The sequence below is a fragment of the Oncorhynchus clarkii genome, chromosome 8, assembly GCF_045791955.1.
Source record: "Oncorhynchus clarkii lewisi isolate Uvic-CL-2024 chromosome 8, UVic_Ocla_1.0, whole genome shotgun sequence".
NCBI lineage: Eukaryota > Metazoa > Chordata > Actinopteri > Salmoniformes > Salmonidae > Oncorhynchus > Oncorhynchus clarkii.
The window spans coordinates 41284089-41297660 of NC_092154.1; the positions used below are offsets into that span (position 1 = coordinate 41284089).

The following is a 13572-nucleotide window of genomic DNA, read 5'->3' on the forward strand; positions in this document are numbered from 1 at the left end:
TGATGCTGCCACCCCCGTGCTTCACGGTTGGGATGGTGTTCTCAAGGTACACAATTGACTGAAATTATATCAATTAGCCTATCAGAAGCTTCTAAAGCCATGACATCCTTTTCTGGAATTTTCCAAGCTGTTTAAAGGCACAGTCAACTTAGTGTATGTAAACTTCTGACCCACTGGATTTGTGATACAATTAATTTTAAGTGAAATAATCTGTCTATAAACATGCCAAAACTATAGTTTGTTAACAATACATTTGTGGAGTGGTTGAAAAACTAGTTTTAATGACTCCAACCTAAGTGTATGTAAACTTCCGACTTCAACTGTGTATAGCACATTTCAGACATGGTATGGAACGCAATGTGCTTTACAGGAAAAAAAAAACCTAATAAAAAACAATTAAAATAAAAGCTGAAATATGTACTTCACCACAAACATAAGATATAAAACAAAATAATGACACAAACTGTACAACTAAAAAGCACTCATCAGGCCAGGTAGACCTGAGGCATGATCCCATGGCTCAGGTCCTATGGGAGGGGAGGGAGAATTAGAGGGAGCATACTTAAATTCAAACAGGACACCGGATAAGACAGGATAAATACTCCAGATATAACAGACCCTAGCCCCCGACACAAATTATTGCAGCATAAATACTGGGTGCTGAGAAAGGAGGGATCGGGAGACACTGTGGCCCCGTCCTAAGACAGGGCCAACCAGGCAGGATATAACCCTACCCACTTTGCCAAAGCACAGCCCCCACACCACTAGAGGGATATCTTCAAACCACCAACTTACTACCCTGAGACAAGGCTGAGTATGGCTCATGAAGATCTCCCCCACGGCACGAACCCGAGGGGGGCGCCAACCCTGACAGCAGGATCATGTCAGTTACTCAACCCGCTCAAGCAACGCACCCTTCCTAGGGACGGCGTGGAAGAGCACCAGTAAGCCAGTGACTCAGCCCCAGTAATAAGGTTAGAGGCAGAGAATCCCAGTAGAGAGAAGGGACCCGGCCAGGCAGAGACAGCAAGGGTAGTTCGTCGACCCAGTGCATTTTCGTTCACCTTCACACCCCACGTAGGACCTACTGAAGAGATGGGTCTTCAATAAAGACCTAAAGGTCGAGACCGAGTCTGCGTCTCACATGGATAGACAGACCGACCATTCCTTAAAAATTGAGTTCTATAGGAGAAAGCCCTGCCTCCAGCTGTTTGCTTAGAAATGCTAGAGACAGTAAGGAGGCCTGCATTTTGTGACCGTAGCGTACGTGTAGGTATGTGCGGCAGGACCAAATCGCAGAGATAGGTAGGAGCATGTAATGCATTGTAGGTTAGCAGTAAAACCTTAAAATCAGCCCTAGCCTTAACAGGAAGCCAGTGTAGAGAGACTAGCACTGGAGTAATATGTTCAAATTAAATCTGAATTTTTTTGCATGTAAGGGATTACAAAAAAAAGTAACTGTAATCTGTTACGTTACCAGCAACAAAAATATTTTAATCAGATTAAAGATACTTTTGAAAAACTTGATGATTACTTTTTGCGGGGGGAAAATGTTGACAGTGTTTACTCAATGGCATTCAAATCAGCATTGAAAAAAGGCGTAAGTTTAAGATTTTTCCAACTGAGCGAGTCTGATTACAAGTCAGAGACCACTATAATGACACACACAATGGGTTTGATGGATTGCGAGAAAAGAGCAGGAATATGCTTTTGTAGGCTACAGTCGTAGCTATGTCTTCCAATGGGGATTCTGCTGTCGGCATCCAAAGACTATCCCATTTTTATACACGCTTGGTGGTAAGGATGACAACAGTGGTGTAGTCTACAGCGATATGAATATCACTTATTATTGATATCTACATGGAGCATTGATGTGAGTCACACTGCTGCTCTTTCATTTCGCTGTTTGCGCCTTAAGGATTGTGGTTGCTGTGGATGGCAGTTCACAAATCTAAATGTGTATTTGAACCCAATAATGGTTGAATTGAAGAAGTTTAAACTGCTATCAATCATTGTTTTTGAAACAAGTGGACACTATGTGCTCTGCATTAGTGCGGATCCCAGCGTATGGAATAAAGGTGGAGCTTTTAAAGCTCAATCTAATTCATACTGATAAAAAACAAATCCATAGGCCTAATAGGCCTTTTACTTAAGGGGGCAATCTGTAGTTGCTACATTTTTGGACTATATATACAGTACCAGTCAAAAGTTTGAACACACTTATTCAAGGGTTTTTCTTTGTTTGTTCTTTGTTCTTTGTTTGTCTTCTACTTTATAGAATAATAGTGAAGACATCAAAACTATGAAATAATACATATGGAATCATGTAGTAACAAAAAAAAGTGTTAATCAAATCAAAATATTATTTATATTTTAGATTCTTCAAAGTAGCCACACTTTACCTTGATGACAGCTTTGCACACTCTTGGCATTCCCTCAACCAGCTTCATGAGGTAGTCACCTGGAATGCATTTCAATTAACAGGTGTGCCTTCTTAAATTAATGTGTGAAATTTCTTTCCTTCTTAATGCGTTTGAGCCAATCAGTTGTGTTGTGACAAGGTTGGGGTGGTAAGCAGACGATAGCCCCATTTGATAAAAGTAATTATTATGGCAAGAACAGCTCAAATAAGCAAAAGAGAAATGACAGTCCATCATTACTTTAAGACAAAATTTCAAAAACATGGTTAAAACCTCTTAAGTCTACCCCTTCCTTTTTCGAACATTCTGTTAAAAATCGTGCAACTTTTCAGCGTCCTGCTACTCATGCCAGGAATATAGTATATGCATATGATTAGTATGTGTGGATAGAAAACACTCTGAAGTTTCTAAAACTGGTTAAATCACGGCTGTGACTATAACAGATTGTGTGTTTCATCGAAAAACGCAAGAAAAACTGCTCTCTGAAAGCTAAAAATAATTTCCATAAGTCACTTTCATGGGTTGTTAAAAGGGCACAAAATTAATTATGGATCTGCATGCAATTCCTACAGATTCCACACGATGTCGCCATTGTCGTCATTTTCCAGGGAGTTTTTTCTTGGTAAATCCAACTAACTGGATTCAATTTCTTCCGGTCTCCACCACGATGTTTTGAATGTGCACATTGGCAGCCATTGATGTGAAGACGAGGAGCTATTGAATACATATCGCCCTGTAATCATTTTGATAGATTATAACGTTTACTAATACCTAAAGTTGGATTACAAAAGTATTTCGAAGTGTTTTGTGAAAGTTTATCGTCGACTTTTTTAATTTTAAAAAATGACGCAGCGTTTAAAAACGATGTTTTTTTCTGAATGACACAGCTTCCATAGAAAGCTATTTTGGGTATATATGGACCGATTTAAACGAAAAAAAGACCCAATAGTGATGTTTATGGGGCATATAGGAGTGCCAAGAAAGAAGCTCGTCAAAGGTAATGAATGTTTTATATTTTATTTCTGCGTTTTGTGTAGCGCCGGCTACCGCAAAATCTGTTGTTTACGTGTCGTGCTGGTATTTTGGGGGGTGCATGCTATCAGATAATAGCTTCTCATGCTTTCGCCGAAAAGCATTTTAAAAATCTGACTTGTTGGCTAGATTCACAACGAGTGTAGCTTTAATTCAATACCCTGCATGTGTGTTTTGATGAACGTTTGAGTTTTAACGAGTACATTTAGCATTTAGCGTAGCGCATTTGCATTTCCAGGTGCCTAGTTGAGACATCTGCGTCTCAAGTAGGATCAAGAAGTTAAACAATAAATGTGATATCATGGATGGTGAGTCCTTGCATCCATAGCTCTGTCTATTAATCTGAGAGCGGTTACATTTCTCCAGGCCCATCTCTCAGCTTTTTACCAAAACAGAGACCATTTTGTTATTGTTTCGTCTGTGGATTTGCCCTTTAAATAGCTGAATATTATCAAGAAATCAAAGTGTCACCAACAAAAAGGTTAACAATTGGCCTATAGCAAATGCAGCATATTGCATAGATTTTTTACATGTAAATAGCACTTTTCAGTAGTGCTCAAACCATGCCATTCCATGACCACAGAATTTTTTTGAACTCAAATCAATTAACCCAATCAGTCCTCCATGATAATAAGATCATAAACAACAGAGTAGTGCTGGCTAATAAATCCTTCGTTTTGGGGTTATGTTCAGGTAAAATTATTTGGCTAATCTATACTTATATTTCCAAGTCCTATTCAAGGGGTGTAACATTTATTGGAATGACTGGAATTCCCTACTCTCAACCAAAAAGCATTCTAATGAAAAGCAAAGCTAAAAAGATGTGTTTCGTGGTTAAGGGTGCTGTACTGCAGCGCCAGCTGTGCCACCAGAGACTCTGGGTTCGCGCCCAGGCTCTGTCGTAACCGGCCGCGACCGGGAGGTCCGTGGGGCGACGCACAATTTGCATAGCGTCGCCTGGGTTAGGCAGGGTTTGGCCGGTAGGGAAATCCTTGTCTCATCGCTCACCAGCGACTCCTGTGGCGGGCTGGGCGCAGTGCGCGCTAACCAAGGTTGCCAGGTGCACTGTGTTTCCTCCGACACATTGGTGCGGCTGGCTTCCGGGTTGGATGGCGCTGTGTTAAGAAGCAGTGCGGCTTGGTTGGATTGTGAATCGGAGGACGCATGACTTTCAACCTTCGTCTCTCCCGAGCCCGTACGGGAGTTGTAGCGATGAGACAAGATAGTAGCTACTAATTGGATACCACGAAATTGGGGAGAAAAAGTGGTAAAAAAAGAAGAAGATGTGTTTCAGATCTCTTTTAAATATGCCCCCCTCAGGTTCTCTGGCAGGCTTTTCCAGAGGCTGGGGGCGTTATAACTAAAGGCTGTCTCTCCATGCCTCTTCGTCACAGGCCTGTGGGATAGTTAAAATGCCAGTGCTAGTAGACCTGAGGGACATACTGGGTACATAACTTAAAAGCATGTCTGACATGTATTGAGGTGCACAGTCGTGGATTGATTTAAAAACCAATAGTATAATCATAAAATGTATTCTAAAACTCACAGGCAGCCAGTGCAGAGACCTTAAAACCGGTGTAATGTGTGCTCTCTGGTCTTGGTCAGCACCCGTGCTGCAGAATTCTGCAGGCTTGTGGTTGACCAATGGCTTTCTTGGGTAGACCAGACAGGAGAGCATTAAAGTAGTCCAGCCTGCTTGTAATAAAAGCATGGATGAGTCCCTCTGTCAGCCTGAGAGAGAAATGGCCGAACCTTAGTAATGTTCCTCAGGTGGTAAAAAGCTATTTTGGTCACATTCCTAATGTGTGATTCAAAATTTATTTCAGAATCTAAAATAACACCTTGGTTTTTTACCTGTTGTTTTATCTTTATTGCCCATTAATTAAAATGTGCGGATAGATTCTCTGTCTGTGCTTTGGCTCCAACAATAAGTTCCTCAGTCTTGTCTTGATTTATATACGTTTTTAAATCACTGCTACAGTCTAAGAATGTATCCGTGGAGCTAAAATCTTCTGGTGACACAGAAATGTACAGTTGTGTATCATCTGCGTAGCAGTGAAAAGCAATGCTGTGCTTTCTGATAATGTTGCAAAGGGGCAACATGTAAACTGAACAGTACTGGACCCAAAATCAAACCTTGTGGAGCCCAACATATGATCTGTATTTTTTCTGAGTTATGTTCAACAAGGATGACAAAAAAAAACTCTTGACCGATTAAATAGGTCCTAAACCAATTTAGAACTGGACCGGAGAGGCCAAACCACCTCTCCAGTATGTCCAGAAGGACATCATGGTCAACAGTGTCAAATGCAGCACTTAAATCTAAGAGGACAGAGAGCTGTTTCGCATCTGTGTTGGCTCTAAAATAATTTACTATTTTAACTAAGGCTGTCTCTGTGCTGGGCACAAAAAAACAGATTTGATTTTTTTTAAACACAGTTGGCAAATAATTTAGCTGTTTCAGATATGTAATTAAACTGTTTTGAAGGTGGTGGGGTTAGGATCAGGAAGGCAGGTAGAAGGCTTAAGTTGTCATATCACTTACCTGGTAGGCTAGGGCACATATCATCCAACTTCTCACCAGGTCTTGCTTGACTGTTACCCAGCCTAATGTCATCTCTGAAATATGCCGCAAACTCATCACATTTAGATGTGGAGGAAAGTTCACATAGGTTTGCGGGGGTAGGATTTATCAGGCCATCAACGGTCGAGAAGAGCACTCTCTAATTATTCTGATTAATAGTGATCAAGTTAGAAAATTAGCCTGTCAGGAATTTCTAATTACCTTGTTATATACAGTATGCCAAGTTGCTCTCTCAGAATATCATAATGGACCTGTAACTTTGACTTTCTCTGCTTCCGCTCATCCTTTCTGCAATTTATCTTTAATTTATTAGTTTCCTCACTCATCCAAGGGGCTCTCCGTTTGGATGTGGCCTTTTTCAACTTTAAGGGCAACCATTGATGCCATAGCTACAGTAATTTGCTGTTAAAGTTATGAACAAATCACCACAAGAGGAAGGCAGAATAGGTGGTGGAGTATTGTTCATACATTCAATAAAATCTGTAGCAACTAAGATGGAGTTTCTTAATAATGCATTCAGTATTACCCTGTGCTATGGGCAACAAGGTAGTAAAAAATCCACAGTGGTGATCAGATTAAGCAACATCTACAATAGAGGATATGTCAACAGAAAGCCCACGGGTAATAACCAGGTCCCGAGTATGGCCGTGGTTATGGGTGGGCCCAGTAGCATGTTGGATAAAGTCCATAGAGCTCAAAATATTCATAAATTCAATGGACTTGGAGTCCGTCTCTTTGTCAACATGAATATTAAAATCGCCCAACACAATGATTTTATCATAGTTCTCAAGGACAATAGATAATAGTTCAGATAAGTCAATGAAGAAAGTGGGGCAGTGCTTTGGTGGCCTGTACAGGGTTATGGCCAGCATTGGTGGCTGACATTTAAACAGTACAGCATGATGCTCAAAAGACCCAAAGTCGCCAAATGCAATGTCAATACAGTTGAGCGCATTAGTGGAAATAGAGGCTGTCCACCCACCCTTTTTCTGTTTTCTGATAGAGTATGAAAAGCTGTAGTCCGGGGGATACTTCAATTAGAGCGGCAATACAGTCTGATGACAGCCATGCTTCAGTGAGAAACATGCAATCAACTTTGCGCTCAGTAATGAGGTCATTCTTGAGAAAGGTTTTACTTGAGATTGCTCTAACTTTTAAAAGCGCCATATTCAATGAGTGTGGGCCGCTCTGCCCTGTGGCATTTGCCTCAAGGTAACCAATGGAATAACAACCAAATTATTAACGTTACAACCATGTTTTCAGACAGTCTCCAATCTATCAGAATGGTAGGAGATGACAGTTTGTATAAAGTCACTTACTCACAATAACCATAGTGCCATTTCTACAGCAGTTGATATCATGTCCTTCTGACAGGGAGAACTGGCACATTAACAGACCCTATCTGTCAGTCTCTAAAACAGTTTGCAATGTTACTGGAAATAATCCTGTAACCCGTGCGTGCGGCTAGGGTGAATCCTGTCTCTTTTAGAAGGTGCTGGTTTCTCCCACAGCAAATCAAAGTTGTCACAAAAAGAGACATTCCTGTCGTTGCAAACTTTCTTCAGGTACTCGTTAAGGGCAAAGGGTCGGCTGAAACGTTCCATACCCATTTGGTAGCACTGGAGGGGATCAGAGATAATTATTTTCTTCCCTGTGCTAGCGAGCGTGTTTTAGTTTGTAGTTCTCCCTCAGTGCCTCAGATCGTCGTTAAAACCTACATGAGTGTCAATGGTTTTAATATAGTAATTGGCCAGAACCGTGGGCAGAAGGGACTTGATGTCATTGATACGAGCTCTTGGATGACAGTGGACCTTGAGCGGTCCACAGATTATAGGAAAGCCAAAATCTTAAAACTGAGATTCAATTTGCCTGGGTTACAGCAAGATCGGTATACTTAGAAAGCAGGTTATCCTTTTCTCGCAGCCAAGCTAACAGTTGGAGGATCTCTTCCCTAAGCTGCTTGATGGTGGTGCATTTAAGGCAGACAAATCCCTGTCCATTTTCCAGTTCCACCTTATCTTCATTGTTGTGGGGAAGAAATATCACACCTTACGCATTTGTTCCCAGCCGTGGATAAAAACACTGGTGGGCTAGCACTGCTAGCATTAGTCTGCTCCATTTTCATGATGGCTAGCAGCTAACTGCTACTTAACAGGAATCCGGGACACAAACTTTGGTTCCAGACATAAACCAGTACAGTAACTCTAGCTAACTCAATCAATCACCATGCAAGCATGAGATAAGCCTGCCAAATAGCTTGGTTAAATGAACCCAGATGGAGTATAAGTAAAATCTAGGTATTGTAACTTAGCTAGTCAGCTAACATTGGCTAACGAGTGAAACAGTGTCCGAGACAGTCCAGAAGAAGTGTCAGACTTAGCTAGCTAACTAACGTTAGCTAGCCACCGTTACAGACTCTGACATAGTTAGCTAGCCAAACGTCAACAAAAACTGTAAATGTAGTTATATTCCGCGACAACAAGCTAGCGTTGGGAGCATGCTCGTTATTCCTATCCACGGGTAGGGGATGGGTATCCATCTGCAAAAGTGAAGTTCTGTTCTGGTAGCTAGCTAGCTACCTTAGCAGTTGTGCTAGCTAACATGATACTGAACTGTGACACTAGCATATTGACATGCATATTGGTATTAAAAGACAGCAACGTATTCACCTAAAAATATGTGTTTAGACAAATTAGTTAGCTAGCTTCTTATCACATGAATTGTGCAAAAATATGATAGATAACATTAGCTAGGTAAGCGCCAGCCAGTCGGTCAGTGGTGCTGATACAATGAAACTGGTATCAACTAAATGTGTTTCTATCTATCCCATGAAACATGACATTGCTAACTAGGCATAATTTAGCTAATAAAATGTTAAAGTTTATTAGGAAGTTTAATTAGTAAGTTAGACACTCACCGGACAACTTTGGTAGGTGTTGTAGCTAGCTTGATAGCTTGGATTGCATTTTCAAAGAGTTTGGTTGATTGGTCATCAACGGTCAGAATTACTGCTCTTGGAACTCATGTGTTCACCAGAAATGGTTTCTGGTAAACTGTTTACCACTGGTGGCAATAAATATTATTGTTGGTTTGCCGCAGATTCACCACTCATGACAAAACATTTTCAAACTTCTGGCACACTATTTAGTTTAGTTTAGTGCAGAAATTTTGCATTTTTGTAAGGGAACAGATAGCCTAGCTTTTCATCGTTGTTTGATCAATAGGACTGTAAAGATGTTTTTATTAGGTTTTATTTCCTGCCGTGTCTATTAATTGACCAAACGCACAGCTGCTTTCCCACTCTATATTGCTATAGGATTTTCACAAATGCCTTAGCATACGTAATTCACAAACATTCTAAGAATTTGTGAAAATGACCTAAGTGCTCGCTTGTCAAATTTTAGTTTTTTTTTAAAGTGTCATATTATTCCTTACAGTATATGAACAGATTGTAATAAGATTTCAGTTAATGTTGCTAAAATGCTGTCAGTTCCACTTTAAGATCGCTTTTTTAACTCACACTGTCAATCTTTTCCTCTTGTGTTGATCTTCAGTTGTACAATTTGATTACTTATATATGTTTTTCTAATTTCATCTTGTTCATCTCACCTTTATCAACCAAAAAGTCAGGAGCTGTTCTTCTGCATGACTGCCTCTCTCTCTTTCTTTCTTTCCTTCTCACCAGTATCTCTCCAGGACATTACTATGAGGAAGGCATTTAGGAGCTCCACCATCCAGGACCAGCAGCTGTTTTCCCGCCAGTCGCTGCCCATCCCCCTGCAGGAGACGTTTGACCTCTGCGAGCAGCCACCACCCCTCAACATCCTCACACCCTACAGGTCAGCATCACAGCAACCTCCCTCCAGACTGGGTAATGTTATTGTAACCTGACACCTTATTAGTCAGCACCTGAACAGCCCATAAACATACCATGATGTCATTGGTAAGAACCTCTTCAAAATCATGCCCTATTGGTTAGAATCTTAGTCTGTCTGTGTGTCTGTGTGGGATAACACTACTGATGCAACCACTGCATTATTGATCACACCAAGCAAATACTACCAGGCTAATAGCGGCTTTGACCTGAGAGGGAAAACTGCCTGGTGGATCTTTATACTGTTACATGTTTGCTTACATGGCTCTCCGTGTAAGCACCATCAATAAAAAACTTCTAACAAACCTAAACCTGCAGAAGAAACACAGCGGCCCTGGAAATACCATCCAACACAAAACTGAGTGAGTAATATTCCGTCTGGAGCTACTTCTGAAGCCAAAAACTAAAATACAATAATCTCAAAGTAATTTTGTTATATAAAGCTAAGTAAATACGTATACTAAGCTACCAAGATGCTAGGACAGACCTGACGGAACCTTCAATTAGCACTGAAGTGTGAAGTCAGATGTGTGAAAACTCTTGAGCCCAACAATGGCAGGAGAGTTTCACAGCCCGACCCCCCCACCCACCCAAATGCATTGGCCTTTGAAGCCCCATGGCGTATCCCTGTCCAGAGGTCATTACAATACAATACAATACAAGATCCCAATGGATATAAAAAATAATCCTGCAAGGGTAAGTACAATTCAGAGACACTATTTGCTGACTGCTACAATGAAGGGAATGTAAGCAACTTAATTTTCCACGCAGACCATCCCCTGGCATGGGACAGTGCTACAAGAGCACACTACCTCTATGTCAAGAGAGAGGGTATTGGCCCAGGGTGGAAACTCAGAATACTAGACATTGAGGGAAATTGTACAACCTCTGTTAATGTGTACAAGTCTGGGACAGTAATGGTGCAGGGCATCCTCATGCAGTTCCAGCAAGACTTTTATGGGATCAAAGAGAGAGCACTGCAGGAAAAGCTCTCTCTGTCTGTGATGACTTCCCCATCCTAGGTGAGTCTGATCACACCTCTTCAAACTGTCCTGCAGATGAGGATACCCCCCCAGCACTGAACATACCCAGGTCCCACAACTGCACTGCTCATCCATCTCCCTGGAGATCTAGTCCACACAATCCAGACAGAACAAGCCCACCAAACAGACCAGCACAACAACAACCCCCCCACCCCAACAAGACCCGGAGGGCAGAAGGTGGAGATGGATGGCTGTCTGAGAGAGCTGGCTGCTTTATGGACTGAGGTGAGAGAACTTAGAGGCACACATGGCACTGAAGGACAAGGTCAAAAAGCTGAGGTGTGACAGAGAGCAGGACCTTTCCCCCAGACAAGTCAGCAGAATAGCCCACCTCAGACCCGGACCACAACCTCAACACCACAATGTGACAGACAACACAGGACTCACCAACCCAACAGACCCCATCCCCTCCTAACAGCCCTCCTGTCAGGTCCCACGATAGCCCTACTGACAACCCCCCCACATCTACTGAAGACACACAAAAGCCAGAGATTGTGCTCCTCATGGACTCAAATGGCAAATACATTCAAGAGGATTAATTTTTTCCAAACACAAAGTGCCTAAACTCTGGTTCCTAAACAATAGGCATGCCATGGTGCTGTTGTCAAAGGACAGACTAGGGTCCCCCAGCCACATTATAATTCACATGGGCACAAATGACTGAGGGCCCAGCAGGAAAGGGTGGCAACAGCACTCAAGGGAGTGATTGAAAAAGCTTCTTCCACTTTCCCCCACACACAAGTGGTTATCTCCACCCTGCTACCACAAAACTATGTTCACTCTGCCACCTTACAGTGGGTGAATGCAAACATATCACGAGACTGTGCCTCAAAACCTAATGTATACCTGGACCACCAGTCCACCCTGGACTTGAACAGCCTTTACGACCAAGTCCATCTCTACAAGGCAGCAATCCCAACTTTTGCCAGGACACCTCACACAGGAGCAACAGAGCAACGGACACCCCGCCCAAACCAGCTGGAGACCCCCCTCCCAGATATGCAAGACCCCGTCTCGAAGGACCTGCACCGAGAGAACCCACGCCAAGAGGACCTACACCCAGACCACAGCACCACCAGCCACGACCACCCCAAGCAAACCCTGGCCACATCTACATACCACCCCCCATATCAGACCAATGCCCCTTCTGCCCACCAAAGCTTTTGACTCAATTTGGCATGAGGGTCTGCTATACAAATTGATTGAAAGTGGTGTTGAGGGAAAAACATACAAAATTATAAAATCCATGTACACGGTTAAAATTGGCAAAAAACACACACATTTCTTTCCACAGGGCCAGGGGGTGAGACAAGGATGCAGCTTAAGCCACACCCTCTTCAACATATATATCAATGAATTGGCGAGGGCACTAGAACAGTCTGCAGCACCGGACCTCACCCTACTAGAATCTGAAGTCAAATGTCTATTGGCTGATGATCTGGTGCTTCTGTCCCCAACCAAGGAGGGTCTACAGCGACACCTAGATCTTATGCACAGATTCTGTCAGACCTGGGCCCTGACAGTAAATCTCAGTAAGACAAAAATAATGGTGTTCCAAAAAATGTACAGTTGCCAGAACCATGAATGCAAATTCCATCTAGACACCGTTGCCCTAGAGCAAACAAAAAACTATACATACCTTGGCCTAAACATCAGCGCCACAGGTAACTTCCACAAAGCTGCAAAAGATCTGAGAGACAAGGCAAGAAGGGCCGTCTATGCCATCATAAAGAACATTACATTTGACATACCAATTAGGATCTGGCTAAAAATAGAACCCATTGCCCTTTATGCTTGTGAGGTCTGGGGTCCGCTCACCAAAAAGAATTCACAAAATGGGACAAACACCAAATTGATACTCTGCATGCAGAATTTGTTTACAGCGCAAAACACAAAATAATGCATACAGAGCAGAGCAGAATTTTTCTGATACCCACTAATTATCAAAATCCAGAAAAGAGCCATTATATTCTACAACCACCTAAAAGGAAACACATAGGGGATGTATCAGGAAATATCCAATGCAGTTTAGTTTCGGAATAGTGTAATCTGTGTATACCTTGAATTGTATGTCTGGAGTTAATGGAGCAGGTGTGGATATACTCCAAGCTATCTTCCCAGTCTGCCACCGAGATGTCAGTCCCTAGTTCTTCCTCCCATTTTGCCTTAATGGCATCTGTAGAAGGTGTGCTAACAGATTGAAAAGCGTCACATAGACGAGATATCAGTTTGTCTGAGGTGGGGCATATTTTTATACACCCATCAAACATGGAAGGTTTAGCATTCCCAAATGTTGCGAAGGTGTTTTCTAACATAGTCTCTAATTTGTAGTTATCTGAAAAAGTTACTTCTGGGAAGACTATAAGTTTCCCTCAGCAACTCAAAGGAGGCAAAGTCCCTTCTATATATAGATCCCCTATGGTACTTATCCCTAGCTCTACCCATCGCTCAAAGGTGTAATCAAGGTTAGAGGGGGCAAAGGAGGGATTCCTGGCAAGACACCGTCATTGGGTTTACTTGATAGCTACCTACACAAATAGCTAGCTAGAACAAAGTGTTAATAAGATATTCATTTAAAAAGATTAAAAGCAATACAAATAAGTTCTCCAGTAGGCATCT

The 13572-nt window shown here is 42.1% G+C and overlaps 1 protein-coding gene across 1 annotated transcript in view; it reads left to right on the forward strand.

Moving 5' to 3' along the window:
* Nucleotides 1–13572, forward strand: part of LOC139415670 (actin-binding protein WASF1-like) — a 156354-nt gene that overhangs the window by 118216 nt on the left and 24566 nt on the right. Inside the window, exon 5 of the mRNA XM_071163789.1 lies at nt 9722–9875. Within this exon, the coding sequence (XP_071019890.1) occupies nt 9722–9875 (154 nt within the window). The remainder of the gene's footprint in view (nt 1–9721; nt 9876–13572) is intronic.